General features: G+C 45.3%; 2 protein-coding genes and 2 long non-coding RNA genes across 5 annotated transcripts in view; 2 read left to right on the forward strand and 2 right to left on the reverse strand.

Moving 5' to 3' along the window:
* The first annotated feature begins 2,458 nt into the window (after positions 1 to 2,458).
* LOC135368026 (uncharacterized) lies at positions 2,459 to 3,530 on the forward strand. The gene is made up of 2 exons (XR_010414636.1): positions 2,459 to 2,680; positions 3,027 to 3,530. It is a non-coding gene; the product is annotated as an uncharacterized LOC135368026 (long non-coding RNA).
* A 3,772-nt stretch (positions 3,531 to 7,302) lies between these two features.
* On the forward strand, positions 7,303 to 8,257 carry LOC135368024 (uncharacterized). The gene is made up of 2 exons (XR_010414635.1): positions 7,303 to 7,438; positions 7,767 to 8,257. It is a non-coding gene; the product is annotated as an uncharacterized LOC135368024 (long non-coding RNA).
* Positions 8,258 to 9,325: 1,068 nt separating this feature from the next.
* LOC135368027 (uncharacterized) lies at positions 9,326 to 14,419 on the reverse strand. The gene is made up of 5 exons (XM_064601105.1): positions 14,182 to 14,419; positions 13,225 to 13,286; positions 12,051 to 12,287; positions 10,990 to 11,119; positions 9,326 to 9,643 (listed from the first exon to the last, which is right to left on the reverse strand). The coding sequence occupies exons 1-5, from the start codon at positions 14,402 to 14,404 to the stop codon at positions 9,399 to 9,401; spliced, it is 897 nt and encodes a 298-aa protein (XP_064457175.1). The 5' UTR covers positions 14,405 to 14,419; the 3' UTR covers positions 9,326 to 9,398.
* Positions 14,420 to 22,634: 8,215 nt separating this feature from the next.
* Positions 22,635 to 27,662, reverse strand: part of LOC135369048 (procollagen galactosyltransferase 1-like) — a 106,533-nt gene continuing 101,505 nt past the window's right edge. The window contains exons 12-13 of one of the 2 annotated variants that reach the window (XM_064602670.1): positions 27,066 to 27,269; positions 22,635 to 23,494 (exon numbers count right to left, since the gene is read on the reverse strand). In XM_064602670.1, coding sequence (XP_064458740.1) covers positions 23,461 to 23,494; positions 27,066 to 27,269 — 238 coding nt within the window. In that variant the 3' untranslated portion in view covers positions 22,635 to 23,460. Of the gene's footprint in view, positions 23,495 to 25,997; positions 26,435 to 27,065; positions 27,270 to 27,662 lie in introns of those variants that run through there. The other variant, XM_064602669.1, reaches the window with a different exon arrangement.

Consider the following 27,662-nt stretch of genomic DNA (forward strand, 5'->3'; position numbering starts at 1 on the left):
CCGAAATGGTCTGGCCAACTTTGGTATGTCAACACTGGTTCACGTTAGGCTTAGTCTAGCGTTAGGCTTAGTCACGTTAGCATGTGAACAGGCGAACAAGGACGTTTACATGAAGGCGTCCGGAAGGTCTTTCGGACCATTTAGTGTGCGTTATGCGAAAAAAAAAAACGAAAAAGAAATAGCGAGGAAATACCTCCAAACATCAGTGCTTTCCCTGTCGTGCTGGGAGGTGCGGCGAGGCAGTGCAGAGGATTGTTTTCTGTACTACAAACATTAACTGCGCATGTTCTCGCGTTCCGTTCTTTGCCAGACTGAAAAAAAAAAAAAGATAACACAATCGCGCAAAACGCCCATTGTTTTAATCAATTATGACCCCGCACGCCTAGATCTTGACAATGCACTGTGGAAACTTTCAGGTGAACCTGCTGATAACCTGAGTAAACAGATGGAGCGAAAAAGATGAAATTGCCCAAGCAGCAAAATGTACTGAAAGTCGAGTGCAATAGGGGTGGACGGGTAGGTGGATGGCCTTGAACAGGCTCGTGAAACAAAAGTACTCTCCCAAGCAGCAAAATGTACTGAAAGTCGAGTGCAATAGGGGTGGACGGGTAGGTGGAAGGCCTTGAACAGACTGATGAAACTAAAGAACATTGATAAGACACATACCGTCCACCCCTATTGCACTCGACTTTCAGTACATTGTGCTGCTTCGGCTGATAAGACGAATACCGACCACCCCTATTGCACTCGACTTTCAGTACATTGTGCTGCTTGGGTGTTTGTTAGAGCTGAAAGTTTGCTAAATATGCTTGGCCATTGCATACGTTTCCTACGTTGTTGCTCAGACGGGTTTATTGCAAGGACGATACCAGGAAACACTGAATGGTTTTCAACGTTCAATTCGGAGCCTGCGTAAAGCCTGATAAGGGAATAAGCGACCCCCCAAGCAGCAAAATGTACTGAAAGTCGAGTGCAATAGGGGTGGACGGGTAGGTGGATGGCCTTGAACAGGCTCGTGAAACTGAAGTACTCTGATCAGACGAATACCAACCACCCCTATTGCACTCGACTTTCAGTACATTGTGCTGCTTGGGCCATAGCCTGATACAAGATACGTACACGCGATAACGGCTGCTATGCTGTTACAATCAAGAAGACGGCTTTAGACATTACATTGGACCCACTCATGACGCAGTAGGACTACGAGTGCATCAGATCTCAGAGAATCATGTCTCTAAGCGATCTGGCCACCAATTACCGGCCTCCTTAGAAACAGTAGACGAACGGGATACTAACACGTTCAGTGTTTTACAGAGACAAAAGTAGAACGGAGGAAGATGAATAGTGTAAAGACAAATGAACTCAAGGACCCTTGCAGTTCCTCGTCTTTTATTTGATACTTCTAGTCTTGTGAGTCCAGGAAGGGTAACTGTAGAATCTGCAGTAGTAGCAGCCAGTAAGGTGAGGGTAACGAATATTGACAGCACAGCCACCATCTTTACAATAAAGACGGGAAGGGTATGTTGCAAACAACAAACAAACAAACAAAAAGAACAACAAAGAACTGAAATCAACCACACACAATCAGGAAAACTCGGTGTGCAGTGCACTGCCTTGCCTTCTCGACTCCAGGTATGTGGTATGCGATACGACAGGTATACTACGGGAGGTACTGCTACAGAAAAAAAAAAAAAAGACTTATCACAGACTTATCCTTTATAAGGGCGATAGAGGGGTATGATTATCGGAAATTCTTTATAGACGCGCACATTACATAAATTATCCGTACTTCTACACAGCCTAGTAGAGCTAGTAAAGAATGATCAATGAGTATGTTTGCGCACACTACCGATTTGGCAAATTCGAGGACACCGAACGAAATGTGGTCACGAAGTTATTGTCTTGCCCTCCAGACCCAGTTACTACATGATGTTCTTTTGCTCGTATAATAAGCTGGGGCTGTCGTCACACAGCTTACTACCAATATTAAATGCGTATCAGTCACATAATCTTCTAGCATTGAGCACAACTCACATCAGGTCCTTAGTCTTTGCCGCTGAGGATGACCTTACTCTCTTTACGAATATGAGTTTTTGCTCAAAGCGTTCTAGTGTGCTTGTTCTTCCGTTCGTATATTTTTTTTTTATATTACGGTATCATGACCATGTACGTAACATATCTTTCTCTTTTTCTTTTAACCACTGTTTTGTTTGCTTACGACGAGCAGGACTTGGGCACGTCGAGCTACATAATGTAGCTTTTTTCCCCAGTACCCTATAACCTTTTGTGCTGTCGTTGTTGTATGTTGGATGAAATAAAATCAAAAGAAAATGTATTATGTATGCTTTCGAAATCTGACGTTACGCCCGTGGGCAACTCACAAGGAGAGCCGTGCGGGCAAAATGGCACGTGCGTTAATTCTGGAAAACCAAAATGTCTCTTAGAATTATCTGCTAGATAAAAACGCGTTGCGATAGCAAGGTGTTTTCGCCGATAGTGCTCTCAAACGTGCTGTTTCCCTCTTTCTTGAGAGGGAAGCTGAAGCTTATATAAACCGCAGCGAAACCAGCGCAAAAAGGAGAGCCATCCCGACGACTGGTATGAGCCTCATCTTCACAGCCGGCGGGTTCCTTCGGCAGCCGAGAGGTTACAGCTGTGGTCTAATGCAGGGAATTGCGATGTAAGTGAATTGCGCTCTTTGTTCCTGCTTAACCTGAGTATTGCTTGTTCTCTCGGGCTTGTTTGTCCAGGGAACATGAGCAGGTACTAACAAGCGGTTTTCTCTAGTGTTTCCTTTGTGTTTTTCTGCAGATGACTGCATTGGTGTACTGCAGGGAACGGCGAATAATTATGCTATTTGTTCCCGAATGTAGCTTGTGTTCTCTGGTGGCTGGCTTATCCAGGAAACATGAGCAGATGGCAGTCGTTAGCGTATTCGCTGGTGCTTTATCTTTTTTGTTTTTATTCCCGTTTTGCTTATTTGCTGTTTTCCGACGTTTCTTTTCTTACCGGTCACGTCGCCCAAGAGGAATTCCAGCTCCTTCCACAATGCCGTAGACGCCTGCGACACAGGAAGGGTACAGCAGACGAGTCTCTCCATAAGCTACTGTGGGAACGGCCTCGAAACCCCGCTACGCCTGTACTTGACGGTACCCACACTCTCCAGCCACGTGAACCCCTCCTCGGGGTACTTCATCAATGCCAAGCCGCTGTCCGAGAGAAGAGGTCATCCTACGTGGTGTGCTGTACAAAGCCCCTGGATGTTTGCTGACATCTTGCACTTGCCAGACGTTGCAAAAAGGTGGAAGGGCATGCGGTAATGGCAAGGTATCATCGCTAATAGCCCCCCTTCCCCCAAAACACGTATAATCCCTCTTTTGTACTGGTAATAAATCTGAAGCTTGTTCAGCCGTAGCGCTACACGGGCGCGAAAAAGTGCATCTTAAGAATTGTTCTTGGCCGCAGACTGATTATGACGCAGTGGGTGTTTTCCAGGGAATGGCGGTATATGAATAAACTGTTCTGAGAGAGTTGCTTGTGTTCTTTGGGGCTACAGCTCAGTTGAGCGCGTGAGCAGTTGAGTTCGACCTTCAGTTGCATGCGGAGGACCGCAACACGCTTAGATCGTTTTCGTGTATGTCCAATTCGAACGCTTTGCATCTTACTCGCTGTGGTTCAGCTTGATTTCAATGGCAGCGGTTCTTACTTCCTGAATATAATGCTGTCATTGATTATCACGCTTTATGGCATAAAATGTCATGAAAGAACCGGAGAAAAAGCAAGAAAAATAAGTACACGTGAGTGAAAAGCAAATTAAAAGTAATTTGGAACTTAAGTTACTTTGGCAATGTTGTCTGAAAAAGAAACGAGTCCCTGAGGAGGTTACCACGGCGCAAACGTACAGAGTTGAGTTACAAATTACCAGAAAGAACTTAGTTACAGTAACGAGTTACCCCCAACTCTGCTTAAGTCACTGATTACGGTTACGAGCGAGAAAGTGGAGTTTTAGTATGCTCATCAAAAGAAAAATTGTATACAATAAGTTGAAGGCTTAGCAGCTGGCACCCACTTCAAAGAAACTGGGCGAGTGGGTTATGTTCTGGGAACTGTTATTCATGCGGTAGCATTAGACGGCTCATGTCAAAGGAGAAACAGCGGTGTCTATGTGCGGACATCACTAGATGGAAAGACGAGGAAAACGCTATCAGAGGAGCAGCTTGAACAAAAAAAAAAAAACTCTCAGTGTAGAGTATACAACTCGGAGAGCTCTAATTTATTTCACCAATGACACTCGGTGAGGGGATACAGACAAAAAACTGCAGCTTGACAAGGTCTGCCGCCCCCCCCCTTTTGTGCACTCGGCAGATACAACAAAGCAATGACAAATAGCAAAGCAGACAATGCAATGACAAATAGCAAACCAGACTAATTACGGAGTGAGACAATGATAATGAACACAATGCATTAAGGTGCGGGGGGGGGATGTTTATTAAAGATAAAGAAACGTCAGACAGGCCAAAGCCGACTTGCTATTCCCGAAAGAGAAAAAGAAACAGTGGCAGGCGACGATGGGGTCGCTCAAAGGCTCTCAAGGTGGGGTGACGGATGCATACTGCTGGATGGATGATGCATTAAGATGCATAAAGCAAAAAAGCTATGAGAACACACGAAATAATATGACTGTCCTAGTGAACATACATGGCCTTTATAGAGCGAATTGAAAGACAGCTGATGTTAATGTTTTGGATATGGGGATTGATATGTCGTGGAAGATTCTATGAAACCAGCTGTGAGTCATAATTAGTTCGTGCACACGGTGTGAAGTAGGGCTCATTGTAGCGTAGGGAATAAGAGGTTCGTCACGTGGTTAAATTGGCTAGGGCTAGAAAGATGCGATTATTTTGCTTTACTGAAGTTACATATGTAATGGACATACGGTACTTATAGAGATCCATAATTCTGATTATGCTAAATTTCGCGAAGAGGGATCCTGTTGGATGTAAAAAGGGAACGTTTGCTATGTGACGAAGTCCCTTCTTCTGACACAAAAGTAACCTTTCAAGATTTGTTTGCGTTGTAGTTCCCCAACCTAGGTGAGGTGAGGGTAAACCAGTGCGGGTAAACTCATAACTTTTGCCTTAGTTGGAAGGACGTTTCTGTGTCGACCTCAATGTCGACCTCAATAAAATATTTCAAACTGCCATACAATGTTAGTACTGTCTTCTCATTAGTGTATCTGAGTACTTCCATCAGTTTGTCTGACTCCTTTTATCTAAATTTTTTTTCCATTCCGACTGAAGTGCTATTGGTGAATTGGTTACCGCCTGCGACGAGTTGACTCTCCAAGATGCAGTCACTGTGGCGATGTGGAAAACGTAGAACACATGTGCTTCTCCATCGCTCACACTACCAACATTTCTCGACCACACTTGGACTCAATCAAATCCCAGCAAGGAATGGGGAAGAGTATACCACCTCAGAAATACGCGGCAAATTTTCTTAACTTGAGGGACATTCTTGATATCACTACTTTCATCAGGTTCCATGTTGAATTCTGATTGGTGTCGACCGATACTTTTATTGACAGCCACCACCACGTGACATCCCATGGCCACGTGACGCTGGGACACATATTGCCATTTCTGACAGCCCTATAAAGTATTTCAACGCGTTTGGCACAATGTTACATTATTGATGATGACGAATAGCAGCAAGACGACAAGGACAGGGTAGAAGGAGACAGGACAACTGCAGACTCTCAACTGAAGTTTAATCAAGGGACACAGCATCTTAAACGCTAATATCTAGGCCACCGACTATCAGCAAAAAAATTTACAGAGGACAAAGGTTCATGCTGCCTGTTATCTCCTTCTACCCTGTCCTTGTCTTCTTGCTGCTATTCGTCATCATGAACCTATACAAACTACCCCGGATTATTCCTACATTCTTATTGGCAATACTTTTGTGGTTACGCCTATACTGTGTATTGATTTGATACACAGATTACTTTCCGAAATGGTCTGGTCAACTTTGGTATGTCAGCACTGGTTCACGTTAGGCTTAGTCTGGACAGTACGTGAACAGGGCACCCGTCCATTGGGCGAACAAAGACGTTTACATGATGGCGTCCGAAAGGCATTTCGAGCCATTCCGTGTTCGTTATGCGAAAAAAAAAAAAAAGAAAAATAAATAGATAGAAATACCTCTAAACATCAGTGGTCTTCCTGTCGCGTTGGAAGGTGCGCAGAGGCAGTGCAGAGGATTGTTTTCTGTACCACAAACATGAATTGCGCATGTTCTCGCGTTACGCTCTTTGCAGGACTGAAAAAAAGATAACGGAATCGCGCAAAACGCCCCTTGTTTAAATCAATTATGACCACGCACGTCTAGATAATATCTCGACAATGCCCTGTGGAAACTTTCAGGTGAACCTGCTGATAACCTGCGTAAACAGATGGAGCGAAAAAGATGAGCTGAAAGTTCGCTACATATACTTGGCCAATGGCCATACCATACGTTTCCTATGTTTTTGCTCAGACGGGTTTATTGCAAGGACTATACCAGGAAACACTGAATGGTTTTCAACGTTCAATTCGGTGCCTGCGAAAAGCCTGATAAGGGGATAAGCGGGCAATAGCCTGATACAAGATACGTATACACGCGATAACTGCTGCTATGCGGTTACAATCAACAAACATGGCTTTAGACATTACATTGGACCTACACGTGACGCAGTAGGACTCCAAATTACCGGCCTCCTTAGAAACAGTAGGCGAACCGGAACAGTGTTTTACAATGACAAAAGTAGAACGGAGTAAGATGGATAGTGTAAAGACAAATGAACTTAAGTACATTTAATTACATTTAACTTAAGGACATTTAACTTAAGGACCCTAACAGCTGGCATCAGTTCATCTTTTATTTGATGCTTCTAGTCTTGTGAGCCCAGGAAGGGTAACTGTAGAAGCTGTAGTGGTAATGTAGTTTATCCCCAGTTCCCTGTAACCTTTTGTTCTGGTGTTTTGTTGTACGTTGGATGAAATGCAATAAAAAGAAAAAGTATTATGTATGCTCTGCATCCTTTCGAAATCTGACGTTTCGCCCTTGGGCAACTCAAGACGGAAGGGGTGGTATTCCGAAGAGAGCCGTGCCAGCAAAATGGCACTCGCGCTCATTCTGGAAAACCAAAATTTCTCTTAGAATTACCTGTTGCTAGATAAAACGCGTGGCGATAGCAAGGTGTTATCGCCGATAGTGCTCTCACACGTGCTGTTTCCCTCTTTCTTGAGAGGGAAGCTGAAGCCTATATAACCCGCAGCGAAACCAGCGCAAAAGGGAGAGCCATCCTGACGACTGCTATGAGCCTCATCTACGCAGCCGGCGGGTGCCTTTGGCAGGCGAGAGGTTACACCTGTGGTCTAATGCAGGGAATTGCGATGTAAGTGAATTGTGCTGTTCGTTACTGGTTAACCTGAGTGTTGCTTGTTCTCTCGGGCTGGTTTGTCCAGGGAACATGAGCAGGTAGTAAGCAGTTTTCTCTAGCGTTTCCTTGTGTTTTCTGCAGATGACTGCATTGGTGTACTGCAGGGAACAGCAAATAATTATGCTTTGTTCCGAATGTTGCTTGTGTTCTGGGGGCTGGCTTATCCAGGAAACCTGAGCAGATAGCAGTCGTTACATAGATAGTAATCGTTAGTGTTTGATCGGATTTATTCGCGTTTTGCTTATTTGCGTCGTTTCTTTTCTTGCCGGTCTCGCCGCCCAAGAGGAATTCCAGCTCCTTCCACAGTGCCGTGGACGTACCTGCGACCCAGGACCTGCTACAGCAGATAAGCTACTGTCCTAACAGCCTCGGAAACCCCGCCACGCCTATACTTGACGGTACCCATGCTTTCCAGCCACACCGACCCTTCCTCGGAGCACTTCATCAACGACATGAACGCTTGCCAAGCCGCTGTCAGAGCCAAAGAGGAGGTCGTCCTACGTACTGCCCCTGGATGACTCTTTCCGCTGACATCTTGCACTTGCCAGACATTACAATAGGTGGAAGGGTGTGCTGTAATGGCAAGGTACCAATGCTAATAGCCCTCTCCCCCCCTCAAGACACATAATCCCTCTTTTGTACTTGCTTGTTCAGCCTTAACGCTACACGGGTGAGAAAAAGTGCATCTTAAGAACTGTTCTTGGCTCCTGACTGATTATGATGCAGTGGTCTTTTGTAGGGTACGGCAGTGTATGAAATAAACTGGTTCTGAGAGTTGCTTGTGTTCTCTGGGGCTACAGCTAGGCAGACAGGGCAGCTTGCTTGGAGCTTGCTTCGGCTCGTTTATCAATCGAACTTCTGAATCGAATTTTTCTGAGATTAAATTTGGGAAGCACTACTTTCAACTCCATTCCAGCCAGGTGTACTTACATTCCAGAAGTGCACAAGTTAAGCTGACCTCAATCAACACTTGTATCTTGTTGCTGAAAGTGTTGTTGCTAGTACGATATTGGTGTTCTTACCCGAAATTTTCGAAGTCGTCCTTCCATCCTACCTGCGAAATAGAGTACACCCCCTCCCGAACTGTGAATGCTTTTACTATCAGCAATCCAAGCACTCTATTTGCTGCAGTGGTAAGATTGACCACGTGGTGTCAACTATATGCGTTCGAATGATCGCTGTGGAAAGGGACAAAGTAGTGCATACCTGCTATTCATTTTCAGGCAAAGAACTCTCGAGAACCAAGCCAGCGAAGGGGGACATCTCAACATGTGAGCCGCTATCATTGATATGGTAAGCATAGCGTGTTAGGAACGGAATCCAAGCACAGACGATGAGAGCAGACAAAACGAACAGGCTTCGCGCACGGAGCATGACTTGCATTGGATTGGATACCATTGCGCCCGACGCACCTGGTCTTCACAGTGGAAATGCTGTGGCCGAATCCAGAATATCGATCATAGCGCCTCCCGGACTTGGACATTTGGAGAGAGCCTTGCCTCTGTACAACTTCTTTGCCCTCTTCTATCACTCTCCCCCCCCCCCCCCCCCCGCAGCTCTTCTAGCCTCTCTCCTTATAATTTCTATGTTTCTGGGCAGTACTACTTTTTTAGGTGTGATGCGGCAGGCGCTTGTTCCATCCTACCTTGGCAAATACTCCCTCCATAGGCAGTTCTACTTGGTGAGATAGTAACGCAATACGCTGGTCCTATAGCACTGTTTCAGAGGGAGTATTTCCTACAAAACACCCCATTCCAGTAATTTATCCCCCCCCTCCCCCATTTTTCCGCTTTCCTTGGTTACGCACTAGGATCAACCCTGATGAGGAAAGAATGACTCGACTGTGATAAACGGTAAGATTTTTTTTTTCCTCACGTACAGATCATTAGACGTACGTGTCAAAGGACGTCGGTATTTATGTGTGGTATTTGATTGCAGGTGGCACACATTGCCCAAATAGTCCAGTCACATTTCCCGGTGGATTATAGTTTGCAACTACAAGAATTTTGTTGTTGGCGCTGCGCGCAAACGATGTGCCTACGTGAGTGGTGTCTCTCCAAATGAGCTGCGTGAAATGACCGGTCGCTGCTAGGTCGGGCTCTTGTCCGTTCCAGCGATACTCCGCAATCTCAGAGTACCAGGATTCAACAGCGTCGCGTCCTGTTGAAAAGAATTAAGCAAGAACGTAACAATCCTCATTTAAAACACTAATTTATAAAATTTTGATTTTTTTTTTTTTTTTATTGCTCAAATGCGGCAGCCGACCTTGCTTGCTACCACGCTATAGTTCGCTATGGCAGCCCAGGCCATCGCAGATAGATCGTATGGGCAACATTAGCAATCCATGAAATTCAACTGAATTCAACTATTGAACAAAATAGAAAAGGCTCATCGTTTGGCCTCCGTGCTCTTTCGCACTCACCATATCTAGAACTCTTACGTACAATTTTTATCTACGACTTTGTGTAAGTGTTGTACCTCATTAAATAATGACGCGAAACCCAACGTGCTGTTCAAGCTCAAGGTACATTGAATCCCACTAAATGTGACAAGGACGGCATTTTTATCCCACTCCTACAAACTTAAATCGCGCCTTTCTGGTAAACAGATCTCTCGTACAAGGGTGCATTCTACAGAATCCCTAGTGAGCTGTTTTGCCCTGGATCAGCACGGACTCGTTGCGCTTTGTTCAGCTCACAACAACTGGCCTCTTCCTTGATCAAATACTACACTACACTACATCAGGTTACACTATCGAAGAGATCTGTTGTCCTGCACGGTACAAACCGGTTTGATGCAAGAACAGAATTGCTACTCCATTCATGAATAGATGCCTTGGGTATTCTCGAACATTGCCATGCACCGAAGCGATGTTTCGGCTTCAGTGGCCCATGTGTGTGTGGCGTCGAAGGAGATGAAGGAGATCCATCATTCCAAAAGAACGTTGTGTTTTATGTAAGGCGCGGTCACATAATTGTGACAGAAGTGTATCGTATCGAGTTATCGCACCTCCGCGCAACTATCCCGATCGGAGGATTGGCCGACGTGGCCTTGTTGGAGAGGATTTGTTGCGTTAAGTCAATACATAAGCGTACTTTTTCTTCCGTGCGACAACCTAGCGGCCGCCGGAAATGGGCGAGTTCACTGTTTTGGAGGGGTGGAAGGGTGTGCTGTTATAGCCGGCACAAAGCGCTACCTTCCACTTCCCTGGCACACCCAAACGACACCGGAACTATCACTGTGTGTCGCTAACAGCGCACCCTTCCATGCCTCTGGAACAGTGAACTCACCCGCTTCCGGCGTCCGCTAGGGTGCCGCACCGAAAAAAAAAAAAAGGACACTGCCCGCGTGTTCCGTAAACTTTTGTCCAAACCTCTATACGAGTCAATCATCATGAACTAGCTACTAGAACGCTAGCACAGTGTCCGTCATCGTTGATCACGATACGCTGCGCAAGTTGCTTTTGTCGCAGCTATAGAAGGCAGTCCAACGGGGAATGGATTTACCTGTAATTTGGTGGTTCGGGTTGCTGGACCATTTCACGTACACGTTCTCACCGTATGTGTCGTCGGGGCTGTGTTCAAATTTGTCATTCACGGCGAGCTGCTGCGCCCATTTCTTCGCTACTTCATTCAACTGTCAATGAGACCACAACATCATTTGGACAACGTACAAAGCACTACGAAGGTGCGAGGGATGTTAATGGGACGTTAAAGGTTCGCCGCATGATGCACGTATTCTTCTGCGCGACTAGTATTCGGAAACACACGAATTATTTTTCTCCACATTGTGGTTGGCGGGATCAAAAGTGCGTCGACCATTTATAATGGCTCTGGCCACGTGACCTCTCCCAGGGCCGCCAGACTGAGGGAGCACAGCACGGGCCGAGTAGCTGGCTTCTTTTTGCGGTATTGGACGGGGCTCGGATTCAGCTTAGATCAGGTTCGGGTCTGTGTTACCCCTCTGTTAGTTAGCCACGGTCAACTTTTACAGCCTGCTACAGTGCGCCGAATGGCCTAGAAATTTCCACGGGGCCATAATCCCCTTTAAGGAACTGCAGAGCCCGTGTATGTAGACGGGTAGAAATCCAGCGAACCGGTAGGTCCGTGGTCCTTTAGTTCGTGCGGGCAAAAGGCTGTGCTAAGGAATGCTGTGGAAGGATATTCCTTAACGTCTTTCTAGACGGGCACAGTCGGAAACTTGGAAAACGGAAATCAGCCTGGAATGACGCGAGCTCCTTCTGTGCCCGGCTTCCATGTGGCTCCCTTCGCCCATACAGTTTTGTGGCCTATGGTCATCATGTACCGACCAGCTAGACTATACCTGTGTATAAGCTTAAATGTATGGGCCCAACAGAACTTCACCGTGTACGTATCACAGCGAAAACAAACTATTGTACAGAATGATCACTGCTGATTTGTGGAAAGCGCTGCCCTTTTTGAAATATGCTGCATAAGTGCCACAAAAAGGCGTACGCCTCTCATTTTTAACAAATTAAGGGGCGAGAGGATGGCTCACAGAGTGCTATGCCTTGCCAGGGCAACCTGGCGTGCCGTTACGAACGTACTTTTGGGCAAAGAGCGAGCGGCGGTGTGCCGTGCAGACTGCGATAATAGTTATGCCATGCGAGAGAATCCTTCTGAAACTGGTCCTCTGTCATTGGACGGTCGCGACAAAGGGAAGTTCCACTTCCGGATGTCACCAGCTCTTCCACAACGTCCTGACTGCCATCGGGTCGATTCACAATCTTCTTCCGAAGCAGAGACCTCTGCACGGTTTTCGTCTCGACAACTCGGCGCCCATTCTGTGGAAGTATGGTGTCATGGGTAAGTTACTCAAAAAAAGTAACTAAGTTACAGTCAGCCAGCAACTGAGTTAAAGTAACAGCTGCTCTTTTTAAAATGTAACTATAGTTACAGCTGCAGTTACTACGTTAAAGTTAGCTACTTTACATTTACCTTCTTAGAAGAAAAGGCCTGACAAACTTTGTTTTATCACTTGCGCTGACCTAGCATAGTTGTACCGCGTTCTAAACAAAGTAGGTGACAGTACAGGCCATCCTGGCTGTGTACGAGATGACAAAAGTTCTGGTTGGGATACTTGGAGCCACGACAACATGACGCTAGGGAGTTGACGCGTGAAAACCATCGCCATGCATGAGTAACTTTAGTTACACTTGCTTTAACCACACTAAAATTATCGTAATTTACACAAACGTGACTGCTAACTGTGTTGCCGTAACCTAGTTATTGCGAAAAATTTCGTTTGGAGTGCACAGCACACTGCACAGCTCCCAAGCGAAAAGCATGCACCTTGCATTTAAGGGATATTAAAGTGAGAAAACCTAGTCCGGAACTGTGGACTTTTCTTGTAGCATGTAGGTTATGGCAGATATGCAGGCAACAGAGTTAGCCGTCACTTGTGCAGCAAACTAGACCTCTACCCGAGAAACGTCATCATGACGTTGGTAGACAGATTGAGACCGAAACAAATCGGAAGGGGAGGGCAGGGTTCCACGAATGGGCACTTGTTTGCTGCCTCCTATTGAAAGAAAAGTAGGACCGAGGGTCGCGACCCTTTAAGGGACCATATCGTAATCCCCTCAAGACCGTGGCTTTCCTAGAAAAATAACTAGTTACAGTAACCAGTTACTGAAAAAAATAACTAGTCACGGTTTACTTGTAACTTACCACCAACCGTGTAACGTGTAACTGAGACTTATACTGTGGCAAAGTGTGTACCTCATCGACGTGGACCCTTTTGACTGTTGTTATCGATGGTTCTTCATCTGCTGCAGTTCCCCCTGGAGAGAGATCAGTGTTGATGTTTTTACGTGGTACATGACTCTTTACCAGTTCTTTATTGTCCACAGTGAAGTGCGACGACTAGCTGTGCAAGCTTCTCTAATTGCCCCTATCCTTACCATTATGACAGTGCTGTTCAAACTGGCAGATAACCAGTGCCCCGATGTGGTAATCCCATAGATAGTGCACAATTCAGTGATGACCGCTAACTACTTCTACAGTAGTTTAACTATAACTACTAACTACTTAGCGATGGAGTAGTTTAACTAGTAGTTGAACTACTTTTCAGGGGAGGTAGTTAAAACTACTTCTTTAACTACTGCTGTTTTTAACTACATTTATAACTACTTAACTTTGTCCATCAACACCAATCCCATTCTATAGTGTTCTTGGACACCTAAATATGGTCACAAGCAGTGATAAAAGTGAATATTTAGTAAACATGCAAGGCACGATTGCTCTGCACCTCCATTCTCATCAAACAAGTAGCTCAAGGTAAAGTCGGAAGCACAATCGTGCCGTAAGGCTTGCGGCAAAATCGCAAGTAGTTGGAGCCTGCAGTATAACCTAACTACTGTAGTTAACTACTCGAAATAGTAGTTTAACTAATAGTTGCAACTACATTTCTGCATGTAGTGAACTACTTTTTAACTACAATCAGGTAGTTTAACTGGCAGTTTAACTAGATGCAGTTAACTACTGGCACATAGACAAGAACCCATTGTCGACTGGACTGGTCATCGTGACACAGACTTGGATTACATTACACTTTTGCTTTATTTTATCCGTTATTTTCTCTTCTTTCTGGTAAATCATTTATACTTTGATGTTTATTCCTGTTAAACTAAAAAGCCCCGTTGCGGAACTGCATCCTCAGCTTTTAGCAGAACTTACCGAGGTTGGGCCAGCAGGAACACCAACACCAGCCTGTCAATTTTTGTAAAGCTGTCTGCATTTTCTTGGAGGTGGCACAGCAGACAAGCAGACCTGCCTCAACCCGAAATTTCGGTGCCACTTGTCTTCTTCTCCTGCTGCTACTGCACGTGACCACTGAGGATGACGTCACTTCATTCTTTTCTTCTTTTGCATTCGTTTTAATCGTTTCATCGCTGTTCATTTTAACTGCATTTTGCATACAGATCAGGCAAGGCCGCTAAATTTTGAAGTGACTAAATTGTTAATGACTCGTGTACCTTTTGTGAAGGAGGGAAGTGTCATGAGGTTTACTCTCCTCATGTAATGGTAGGGAAAATCATTGGCATATCAGTACTTCATGAACACTACAAACACTATAGCACATGAACTACAAACTACACTTAACACATGAACCAGGTGACATAATTCACCACATGTACACGGGTAATCAGTTTTGCTAGTGGACAGCATAGTTATGCATAATGTAAAACCCTGAGACTAGGAAACACGAAGGGACAGACACAAACACAAAGTCTCAAACACAGCTGAACACTTTACTTCACAGACCACAAACATATACACAACAGAGGGAAGGAAAAACACACCGTTCAGGACAAAATAAGGTCTAAACAATACACCTTTTCATAGGCATAGTTATATTCCGACTTATCTACCAGTTGTCTTACGAAATTCCAACTGAATTATTCGGAAACACATTTACGGCACATTCTACAGTTACTTTTACAAAGAATGGTACGTAGCAAAGGCTACAACTACAAGGTACGTCTACAAAAAGCTACTTCTTCACTGTACGTAGCAAACGGAGAGGGTTCCTTTTACCTTTGTTGCTAGGCAAGAACGCCCATCACTTTGATTGTCCGCGCCCCGACCTGACACCAACTAAGCGTCCCATTTAATCGAGGTCTTGCCGTTGATTGTTTATCTTCCCTGTCAATACTCGCTTGTGAACTCATCATTTGACCTCATCATAGAGTTGGTAAGAGGAGGACTGCTGCCCGGCCTAAGGCACAGTAATGAGAATTTAGCCACTCCTTTCTTCTTTTTGCTTTTATTAGTTCATCAGACACACGCAGTATGAAGGCTACAGTTACGTTTCTGGAATGTAACGTGTCAGAGTCACAGTTCGCAAGAAGTATAGCTTAAGTAACTTTAGACTTGGTCACCTTTCAAGAAACGAGAGATACGGGCTAGTGCACTTGTTTATGGAAAATGTTTCAGCACTTGTACTGTCCATGCGCGTTACACTTATGCAGTAGAGCGTGACGCAATCTCCGTTGATCACCTGATTGGCCGACGATGCGCGGTATGGCGGGAAAGCCGCTTCTCCCGCAACAATTTTCCGCCCCGCATACGCGTTGTCGACCATGCACGATTTGGCGCGCATCTTCGGCCACTCAGGTGGTGAACGAAGATAGCGTCGCACTTGTTTCCTTCAGGCCTCCCACGTTCACAGCGTCGATATTTTGAGAGCGGGGGATAGCGGCTCGGCAGACGCTCTTTTTTGCCGCCCAGCCCGCATGCATAGAGCGCTAGAAAAAAAAAAAGTTTCAGAGTTCCGTCAGCCTTTTCCCTCGCCGCCGCGACGGTTATTGGCCGAATCCACCAACGTGACCGTGATCCACCATATCCCTTCCAATCACTTATTTACTCGGTTATCTCTTGTACATGTAATGATGCCATAGATCACTGGCCCCGTCGATCAGAATACTACAGTCTGACGTCTGTGTTTTTAAATGAAGTCATTGTATAACTCAGTTATACGATGATTTCATTTAAAAACACAGACGTCACACTGTAGTATGGGACTGCAGTATAGGACTAGACGTAGAGGATTAGACGTATAGGATTAGGATTAGTATAGTAGACGTCAGACTGTAGTATAGGATTTCCTAGGTAGGGACAATATAATATATATTATAGGAAATCCTAGGAAAAACCTAGGATATCCTTTTCCGCTGTGCAATTGTCTATGACCGTATATCTGTACACAAAGTAGTTTATGTACCGTCCAGAATCGTCTTGCACAGGTAATCTCGCGCGAGTTTACATAAAATCGCGTTTGTCGCAGAGTCAACAGAGCGGCGGGCCCAATTGGCGTGGAAGGGAAATGGCGGCGTTACCTGGTTACCTGAAGTGAAGCCAAGTCAAGCCAAGCTGTTGGAGGTACTCTGAAACTTGTTTTTCTAGTGTTCTAGGTTTCCGCACATGTCTATGTACATACATCTACGCACATGTCACAATTACAATAGACACGGGTACCGTGGATGTACCGTGTACCGTACATGGGTACGGGCAAGAACCCTTAGGATATTTTATTCCACGAGCATTACTATTATCTTGCACCGAACGCACCATCCATCCGGCCACACACATTATATGTCACTGTCTCTCGTAAGAACGAGCCATTCTTTCGCTACATTTGTTTCCTCTTCTTTCCCGCGTGCCATCAATTCATTGCCAGCGTCTGTTCTTTTTCTTTTTTCTTAAATCTCCTACAATTTCTCACCCTGACACCCTGCAGATATTATGTTGTTTTTACTTTCTGTCTCGCACTAACTCGATATGTGGTATAATGGTGTACTCTCCCTAGCCATTTCTACTCATACTGATATTATTCTTCATTTGTTCATCCATGCAATACCGTACGGTATATGACAATAACAAATAAATAGGTGGCAGTCCTTTGTGTCTTTGTGATGAGTCAGTCCGGGGAAATTGTTGAAGAGGTGTACGTCTTACGCGCATGTAAGCACTGCCACTGCACTATTAGCCATATGCAAGGACGCATTCGTTTCGGCGCGACTGAAGAATGGTCACCGTCATGCTTTGTGTTTGAGCTTTGCAAGTCATCAGCACCGTAGACAGTCTCTTGCGCTTCATCTTTCAGTTCAGCAAACTATGCATAGAAAGCCGTTCCATTTTGATGCCAATACACTAGAAAGCCAGATGGTTCAATTTGCCCATCAAGAATTAACGTTTCGAAGGGCATACGTGTGAGAGAAAGGTAACCAGCGTACAAGTGAAAAAGTACGTCCGCATTTCCAAATTCATTGAATACCAGGGACTTAAAAAATAAAAATAATAATAACGGAACATACGCGTTTCGAAGGCGGGCTTCTCCGCAAACGAGCGTTTCGTGAGGCAGGGCATGCTTATCAGGATGCAGGGGTGTCGTTTCTTTTGGCTTTACTGGCGATTTGGCGGGACCACGGGACGAGGTAGTGCGTCCTGGTCCGAATTCATGGAGAACCGTACCGACATCGATTTTGAAACGTGCGAGGAAAACGTAGAGAATAGAACCAGACAGCTCAGGCGGGATTCGAACCCGGGTCACCTCCTAGTCTGGTCCTTTAAACACGTGCAATAGTAGACTATGAAATTGATGGCAATTGATGTTCTGAAGCTGGAAACAACAGATGGATCAACAGATGCCGTTTCTGTCGATCCCGTCGTATGAATGTGTGTATGAGTGAGAAAACATGTAAGAGTGAAAGGGGGATGAGTGAGAGAGTGGTTGGTTTGTCCCTTCAGATGACGCACCCTTGGAAGTCGCTGGGGATGTGTGTTAGCTTAGCTAAAACAAAAAAACTGTTAGCGTAGCTCAAATGGTAGAGCCCTGGACCGGTAATCCAGATGTGGGTTTGAGTCCTACAGCTGGCTAATCTTTTCAGTGACTTCCTTCTTTCATCAATAGCAGACTAGTTGATACAACCTGCATTATCACGAAGGCTGAACGAACGGAGCTTCGATTAGGCGCAAAGCGTCTTCGCAACGGTTCATATAGCGAACGCAGAAATTACAGGTCCCAGGTGTCACCGCGTTCTTCAGGTGCAGTAACCGTTTATTGCGATGACTAGAAGATGAAAGTGTCGCCTTCTTTTCAACTACTGTAACAACGCTAGATATATCTCTGGAACTATTGCTTTGCGCGACTGAGGGTTTCCTGTGCTTGAAAAGAAATATAAAACAGCGCGATGCCTTTGTTCAAGGTCTGAAGGATTGCCGAGGAGTGTTCGAAATTGGATCGAGACGGGGCGTGCACGTGGAGGATATAAAACGGTTGGCATATAGCCCTGGCGAACTCGTCGCAGATTATATGGCCGTCAGATGATCTCCATAAAAGCAGTTTCCCGATGTGCAACTAGCTTGTTGCACCTTTCTTCTTTCTGTAACATTCAATGGTATCGCTCGTAAAGGGATCAAGGGGAAATAAGAAAGAAGAAACGAAGACATACTCGGCGATTGGTCGACGAGGAGTAACACTGCTACGCTTTTAGAAACCAATATCGACGGATCGATAGCTAAGATTTCTGGCACAGAAACACGACAAGTTTGTAGCGGGAGAGAATGAAGCAATATCAGACGGCTAACATCAAAGTTCTACAAAGCCATACTGCACCAGGCGCCAAATACCAGAGGCGTTGATGGAATGCATTATTGAGCAACACCGCGAACGGCACGGCACGTACGCTAGGGAGCACCAAAAGTGGTGAGATTCGATCTTGGCACCACCCGGTCTTCAGATTTACATGCGCAATACGTATACTGAAAATATTGCTAGCGAGCTAAAAGGGAGCGGAAACGATAAAAAGTGAACGCGTGAGTTTCTAAGGCACCCACACTTGCTGGGCTCGCAAATATGACCCCACTTAAAATCACCCTCGTCGATTTAAGGAATTACTTTTATTCTGTAATGCACTAACAGAAATAATGCATTACATTACTAATTATTGTTTTGTGGTTGGTAACGCTAACCACTAATGCCATTACTTTCGTCAAGTAGTGTCATTCATGGTTGCGGAGTTGCCACTCCGGAGTTGGAATGGTTCCGGAATCATTCAAGGTTTATCAAAGCGTGGAATGGAATTGGAAAGGAATGGCGAAAAATGTCGTAGAGACGGAATGGGAATGGAATTAGGCATTTTTTGGCAGGAATGGAATTGGGATGGAATGGTCTGGGTGCCCCGGTGGTAGTTTTGGTTTCAAACCGGTGGTTTCTGCACCCTTCTGCCCTCAAATAACCTTGTCTTCGTGCTTTTTTCCGTGCTGAGTAATGTCAGTCTCCTCTAGCACGGTTACCGGTCCTTTTTCTTTTATTGATGGAATTAAAGGAATGGAACAGGGTTGCCAAGCCGTTCCAGGAGTGGGAAATAGGAACACGCCTTTTCATACCGAGGAATTGAAAGGAATGGAATTATCACAAATGTCCATTCCTCGGAATGGAATTGGAATGGAATGGTTGACCCCATTCCGCCCCATGACCCCATTTCAATGGTTGACCTATAATGTCATTGCTTCTCAGGAATCTTTCACTGCAATCTTTTACCTCAGTCCTTCAACATTACGTTCTCCCAGAATTCAAAAAAGCAAAAAAAAAAAAAAAGACATTATAGGTATCAACCACACGAACATTCCCCAAATTGATGCAAGTGAATTTGTGCACATAGTAAATATAAGTATTGCAATGTTTTATTGCAAGACGTAGTTGGTGATCAGTAAAAGACAGAAAGCAGCCAATTACTTGATACATGCGTAGAAGCAGTTTTTTTTCTCTCTCTCTCTTAATTCTCCTTTGACTGCAAAGCGTTAAAGGAGAAAAAAAGTTGATGACAACCATTTGGACACACGTTGGCCTAGCGAGGCTACCGGAGAATATCTTTCCGTGCCTCGACACAGCACAGTGTTTAACTGTTGGCTTTAGACAGTGCCAGAACATTCAACCGAAGTAACGAGTAATGTCGGAATGTAATGGCATTACATTACTTCCCAAACCCGAATACAAAAAAAAAAAAGAAAAAGAAAAACCTGTTCCCAAAATGTTCCTGTGCCTTCGGGCCTTGAGGAGTAAATAAATAAATAAAAAAATAAAAAAATGTACCATTACTCATTACCCAAATGCATTACTCCCTTCCTCTGCTGGCCAGAAGTCGACGACGCCTTTCTCCTTGTCTTACTTACTCCAGTACATTCAGCGGGTGCATTACACAGCAAGAAATACTTTGTAATTGTGTTAGGACGAAAGACGGAAGTTGGTCGTTGCTAGCACAGAGACATTAGACGCGTTTCCTTCACGGCCAAGATCGGGATGTGTAAAAAGAGAAATGCAATCTGATTCAAGCCGTGTGTGCTAGGATGCCGTAATATTACTTTGCAACAGTGAGGGAACAAGAAAAAGGACAGAGTGCAGAAATAATTGCAGACTGATGTTGACGAGAAAAAGAACAAGGAAAGATTGAATTGGTTCCACAACTAACTTTCGAGTACAATCTGGTCACGTGACCGAGTTGTACCATGTGACCCCGAGGGGAACCCTCGGGGGGGGGGGGGGGATATACTTATTAGACGAAAAGGAAAAAAAAAAACGGGGAAGGGTCAGCCAAACGGGACGTCGGCTTGCTATTCCAGAAATAAGAAATAATAATAAATAAATAAAAAGAAAAGATAAGAATTAAAGAAAGAATGAAATAGGAAGGAATAAGAAATAAATAAATAAAGAAAATTAAAAATAAGAAATAAAGAAAAAGAATTAGGAAATAACGAAAAACTAACAAATGATGGAAGAAGGATGAGGGAGATTAAAGACAAAGATGACAAAAAAAAAGATGACTAACAAACGGTGAGAGAATGATGAGATGGATCACAGAAGATGACTTTAAAAGGAAAGCATGAGGGTAATGCGTTGAGGGTGAGAGTGGGGCACAGAAGAATGAGATTGCACGGCTGAGTTCACAGGCTGTTCATCAGACCTGAATCTCTCAAGAAAGTCAGAACTGCTTTGGTCACAGACCGCTGTGTGTGATCTCGTACTGGGCCGAGCAGAGTGGCCAGAGAAAAGTCCGTGCACCGCAGCTCGAGTAGCTCGTAGGCTAGTAGGCGTCGTCTCAGCGTGGCTCGAGGGATGTCGAATCTGTGACAGTCGAGGAGAAGGTGTGACACATCAGCTTGAGGAGGAGGAGGAGGAGTGTCGTTGGGAGGAACCCGAGAGGTCTGCCTGCCTGATTAGGCGGCATGTTTCTCGGGAAGGGAAAGGTGGTGGAGAGGAGGAGAGGAAAGGGTGAAGTGGAAGACCGAAGAAGCAGAAGAAGAAGCTGCGTCCATGGGCCGACTTCAGGGGAACTGTGCCGGCATACGCCTATTACACATCTGAGGGAAACCCAGGAAAAACCCCAGACGGCACAGCCGGCCCGCGGATTCGAACCGCGGACCTCCCAGTCTCCAAGCGCACGCGTTACCGCTGCGACACATCAGCTTCAACAGCGCATGTGGGGCATTTGGGCGACTGGAGTACAGAGAAGTAGAACCCTCGGGTAGGTTGTGGAATGGGCGCGATACGATTATCGACATGGCGACAGCGGACGACAGTGACATTTGGGCCGCCGGGACATCGGAACCGCTGGCCGCTGCTTCGCTTTAGTGTGACGGGATGTGTCATCTGCGTGTGTTCGTAAAGCATTCACGCGATGAATTAGGGTCGAGAAACGGTAGGCTGTTCTGGTCCGCAGTTAGCTCTAAAACGTATAGAAGCAGCTTTCGATGTTCACATGCAACGATCTGATGTGTGTTGTGTGTATGGTTTCGTGCATGTTGCTCTGAAGAAAACATCGAGTCGCAAAATCCGCACTGGAACTTTCCTGCGTCCTCTATACCGTGTATTCACACGAGCGACATTCCTCCAGAAGCGGAAGATTCGAAAAGCGTCATAGCTTTCTGCTGTCACGTGAGCGCTCAACGTCGTGTCTGCACGTACACTGCTAACCGTGGGGAATATCCTGCTACACAGCCACGAGATATTCCGTAGCAGATGACAGGAAAACACGCTGACGGTGTCGTCTGCTAAATGCGCGGTTCGTCACTCCCGATATTCCGCATCGTGTGAATGCTCAACATAACACGGGTCGGAACTTCGGCTCTGTGAGCAGTGTTTTCGCTTTTCTTCTAGTAGAATATCCCGTGAGGATGTCGCTCGTGTGAATACAAGGATAATGCGGCCGAGCCGAGCAGCAGCAAAAGCAGACGACCATAGATCTCAATGCAGACGACAGCTCTGACGTCACTGCTCTTAGCTAACCCTCGTCTGGTAGGAAGTAAAGCGAGTCGATCTCGAGTGCCTACTCTCGAGTAGGCGACCCGCTATTGGAACGGGAGTCGTGACGTCATCGAGCAGGTTTTGGAGCGCGTAGGGTAGCTGCTCCCTACACTCGGGTCGACCCGAGTAAGTTCTGGAACGCAGCCGTCGAAAAAGCCAGACAGCGGCGGGACTCGAAGCACGGATCTCCCGATTGGCGGTTGAGTGCGCTAAACAATTACGCGGCGCTGGTCTTTCCACGACTTACGGAGGGATCTCATTCAACTAACACCCTCACTCTCTTCACATTCCTTTTCACAAAAACAAGTACGAGGCAGCGGCGCCTGGCGTCTTTGTCTTGCATGGCAATTTGCAAGAAGATCTATAGACGAAGCTAAAGTTTATGCAGCGACACTTGATTAGAGCCAGAAAGTTGATCCTGCACGGTATGGGGAGATGCCTTGGTTTCGGAGTACATAAACATGGTTATCCAAATTCCAAAACAGTGCGTCTCTTCTCGGGTTCCCAAACGCCGATGACCTTCATGATTTCAAAGTTTCTATTGTCGAAACGGTGGAGGGTTTACCCCTTTGAAATGGTCTTGTTTTGCCCGGTACGTAGCATCAAACGATTGCGTTATCCCTGATGCTTGGTTGGGCCTTTCGATCACACGTCATATTACGTCATCGCTGAAGCGGTGTAGTTGGTATGACATGATGGAACATACGACGACCAAGACGATAGAGTAGACACGGACAACATCATGCGTCATCGCCAAGTGAATTTTCAACCGCACCTACAGATGTGAGCCCTGTGTACGAAACCAGTTGTTTAACGAAATACGAGTGCTTTCTGAAACCGCTTCAACTTTGGGCTCACAGTTTCCAGTTATTGAATCAACGCACACTAGGGTGTTGCATAGATTACGAAAGTCCAGCTTGCTAGATTGCTTTGACCTGAGCACGAAACGGACGTGTTAACTACCAACTCTAGTTAATGAATTCTAAGTTGGGCTCGTCCTGCATACGATAAATGAAGTCGAGAATAGTCCAAGACCCTTCCTCGAGCTTTGGGAATCCCTCCGAACAACGTTTGGAGAAGAAACTGCCCCAGGTGGTCTCCCATATTTTCCAGAGCCGTAGTAATACCATCTGTGCGCCGCTGAGGTCCGGTTACAGTTCTGTGCATCTGTGCAGTTGCTTCAAGCTGTGAAAAAAATCCGTCGCTAATTCAGCATCGATAAGAATAATATATACACATATTACGTACGCAACCATTCAGCATAGAATAAATCAAGAGCGGACAGCGAACGCAACTTATTAAAGGAGACAGTGCATACATCCATTTATTTACCTTCCATTAGTGTTTTCCGACTACATACCCAGTTGCAGACGTCGAGAATGCATTTTAAAAAATTTTACGGAACCGGGTGATCGTGATTCTTTTCGTTTTTCTTTTTGTCGTACGCAATGACTCCGAATTCAAACGAACCTGCTGTAGAAATATGGCGAATCACCAGATCAGATCACTGAGCTTGTGCAGCATAATAAACGTTTTAAAAAATAAGATTTTTGATCACAGCTATGCGGGAAAAAATCGAGTTACGAAAATGAGTCACAAAGTATATTACAAAAAAGCAAAGAAAAGAGGCCGACTTAATAGCATATTCTGGTAACATTAGGGACTCGTTAAAAAAAAGTTCGTAATCTCCGACTGTACTACATACAGCAGAGAGAAATAAAGAAAACAATCAGCGTCCAGAACAGTGGTGATATTGGAAGAAAACCTGACAGTGAAGCCTTCTTTAGCATACACGAGCGTTCATGCAAGTAGACTACATTCCTTCAGGTGCAAAACGTTTGTACAAGTTACACAAACAGTTTCCTGCATAAACTTCTTTTGCACCTGACGAAATGTGGTCTACTACAAGAACGGGTGCTTACATTACACTGTTGGACTTTCAACTGTGCCTATTACATTCGCCTACTAGTCTCAATTCAGTTTTCAAAATAGCCCTCTCCAATGTCAAGACACTTATTTTTAACTCCGCCCCAGTGTTTTTATTCTCTCGGAGAAACAAACAAAAAAAAACTGTCCCTGGCCCACCAACCCTACAGTGCCTACACCAACGATATCACAATGATATCACGTCAGAATCAAATACAAATATTTTGACACGCAGATTTTCTTCCGTTTTGGGGAATAAATAAAAGTCACCCAAAGAAATATCTGGTAGGTATCGTCGACGTACCAGCGGTTCGAACCCCGCAGCACCAATGGCGCGGACAGCGCCATTTTCCGGGTGCCACTGGGAACACTGTCGTGAAGGAAGATACCCTTTCCCGTGAATCTTCTTCTTCAGAGCTTTCCCCTGTGATAGCTCTACCCTTCCCCGCGGTTGTGTTCAACCTAGGAACGGCATCTCCCGAGATGTTGGTATAGGCTTCATAACATATCGTTGTCACACTGAACCACGAAAATAATGGAAAGCGACGAGGAAGAACTTGACAGTAGATCACATGAGAATTATTTTTTGAAAATGGGGGAGAATTTATGTAAGGAGTAGCAGAAAAAGTCGGGAGACGAGTTCGATTCCTCCTCTTTTTTTCCCCTTACAAACAAAACATCCGTTCGGTGGCGAAATGCGGCAGTTTGTAAGCACCGTATCCCACCAGAAACGCGCTTTTGCTTCAGCAAAAGTTCTTGCTGAAAGAGAGATCATTAACAAGAGCGAAGATTAGGCTTTCGTTTGGTGTGCGTCTGATTATGCTGCTCGCAACATGTGGTGCAGAAATAAGGAGATAAAAATTGCGCAAGGCTGAGCCGACAACGTTTTTTTTTTTTTTGAATTTCTGTAAAACGTTATATCACATACAAGAAAGATTGTCCAGCGTCAGAGCCTATATGGCACGGTGAATACGCGATAAGAACGTGGCCGCTATAGATGATAGAAAAAGAGGGGGGAGGAAATACGTCGAAACAAATCCAGTGTTCTCGCTGCTCAGACACTTCATTTTACATCTTGCGAGCTGCTTCGTTTCGGAACTGCGGACCAGCGGCGATGTTCAAGCCACAAGTGGGGTGAATTCATAAAAAACAAACAAGCAAATCGGAGACCCAAACCGGACGGGCCCTGCTTGAATTTTAATGTAATCGCCCAATAACTATTGTGACACATAAATATGGGCAGAAGAAACGATAATGCAGCGTTTCAAAGGCTACGTTGTTTTCTCGTGGTCAAATAATAAGATGCACCGACAATGCCATCCTTAGGTTGAACACGACTACAGGTAGCACCGTCCATGTCCAAAAGAATGGTTGCCATCACTTTTCCTACAACGCCCCCCACCCCCACCCCACCCCCACCGTTTTCCAATTCCGCCTTCCGATAACTTTTCTCTACGGATCAACACTCTCGGCACTCAACGAACTTAGCCTCCCTGGTTGAAATATTAATAATAATAATAATAATTGTGGAATTCTTTGTATCGTATTTCTCGTTCCTGTGTAACGGGGTTTTCCTTCGTCATCGACTCCTGCCGGTTCTCGTAAACGTAATTTTTTTTTTTTACCTTTTTCACTAAGGCAAATACACATAGCGGGCACAGGTACATCACGAGGTAACGCTACAAAACAACAGCGTACATTTTTAACCTAGCGCAGGTACAATGGGATATAGACTCAAAGTCATTCCCACGAACGATATTTTTACGTAAGACGCGCTTACGTGCAGTAAAAATAAAAATAAAAGAAAAAAGAAAGAAAATCTGTGAACGCGCAAATTAGCAAAATGACTTAACCTCTCCGTACGAGAAATTCCCAGCTATAGAGGTTGTGACGCAAAAATATGGCACGATAGTAGTTCCACAAAAGCTGGCAATGTGAGCTTCATGCGCACACTCTCCTATGCGACACTTTCGCAAAGGGGAATACGATCCTTAAAGTTCGTCTTTCTCAAGACCGACTGTCGTTAAACCAGGCGGCACATTGTCGCTGTGTCCGCTTGGATCGGTGACCGCAACGGTAGAGTCTTCAGTGTCGCTGATGTAGTTTTCTTCTCCGGTGTAGTGGGTTGGATGCACCAGGAGCGGATAGGCCGAAAAGGCCTTTAGGTTTCGCACCGAGAAGTGGGAGGACCATTCGGAACTGCTCAAAGATACAAAGAGAAGACGCAAAACGATACAATCTCCATTTCATTCATGCGCCAATCCAGGATACCAGCGCAGTAGATTGCAGCACGTTGGAAGCATTTCCTTTACAACCAGGCGCGAGAAAGAAGACAGTCTTGCCTTGGGCAAAGAAGTAAGAGCGAATGGTAGCCAGATTTGGCTACTTCCTGACTGTCATGGCGCCGAAATTTATGCAATGGCGACTTGGCTATTTTCCTGCTACCCTTTTGTGAATACTTCTTCGCGCTCTACATTTGAGATTCCTATGCACCTATATCGGGGTAGTTTTTAACGTGCACCACATAATGCCGAAGTACGCGTTCTTGTTGTATTCTTGCCGTCCTGCGCCCACGTCCGTGCACGACTCAGAGCCATGGCTGATTCGCGGCCGTTAGCAAAAATGTTGTATGTCACGCCCCAGTCACAAGGAAATGCAACCCACATACCGAGCAATTAGTAGCAAAATGTTAACTGGGGTTTGGGGATGTGTACAGGTCGAAATTATGAGCAGTCCTACCTAACGGCGGCACGGGCAACATGTCGCCAGCCATACACATATAGGCTGTGCCTTCCCCCTTACGTGTGAAACTTTGCTGGACGTCACCTACCGTGGATGCTTGTCGAACATGATGGGCAGGTACTCATCCACGGGTACCATCTTGGACAGCGGCGCAGCGTCCACCAGCTTCCGAGCCCCGTCCAACGTGATCACGTAACATAGTGTCCAATAGGAATAGTCCACGTGCACAAGTAGATGGCTCCCGCGGACGTACGGCTCGCCGTCTTTCGAAAGACGCTTGCGTCCAAAGTATCTACGACATTTGCAGAGCATTCAGTTGTCACCAAAGTTGGATGCCCTTCACTTTAGAACACAACCGTCTAACTCCGTCCAGGCTAAAAAAAAAGGAAGACACGAGTAGTACGGATAAAAATAAAGAAAAGACACAGAGATGAACACTTATTTTAAAAAATAAAAAGAAATCATCTCGGTTCCACATACCTTAAGCCCCCCCCCCCCCTACTACTTACGTAGACTCCCAATCTTTCCCTACGATTTTTTGACAATATTCTTGAGAAAATTGCTGGGTCCATGGCTAAATCCGGCTCCCTAAAGCGTCATGCCCTAAATGCATCTCGCCTAATCCGAGAAGAAGGCAAGAGGAGGATTGAGATATGCTATATTAGGCTTGTACCTGAAGAATACT

This window comes from Ornithodoros turicata, chromosome 9, assembly GCF_037126465.1.
Source record: "Ornithodoros turicata isolate Travis chromosome 9, ASM3712646v1, whole genome shotgun sequence".
Classification (NCBI taxonomy): Eukaryota; Metazoa; Arthropoda; class Arachnida; order Ixodida; family Argasidae; genus Ornithodoros; species Ornithodoros turicata.

Excerpts from the sequence above, each read along its gene's own strand:
- LOC135368027 (XM_064601105.1), bottom strand. The coding sequence starts at position 14,404 with ATGAACAGCGATGAAACGATTAAAACGAATGCAAAAGAAGAAAAGAAT. Across the intron at positions 12,288-13,224 it reads AAAGGGTCCACGTCGATGAG|AATGGGCGCCGAGTTGTCGA; the intron begins GTACACACTTTG and ends ATACTTCCACAG. Across the intron at positions 9,644-10,989 it reads CCCGAACCACCAAATTACAG|GACGCGACGCTGTTGAATCC; the intron begins GTAAATCCATTC and ends TCTTTTCAACAG.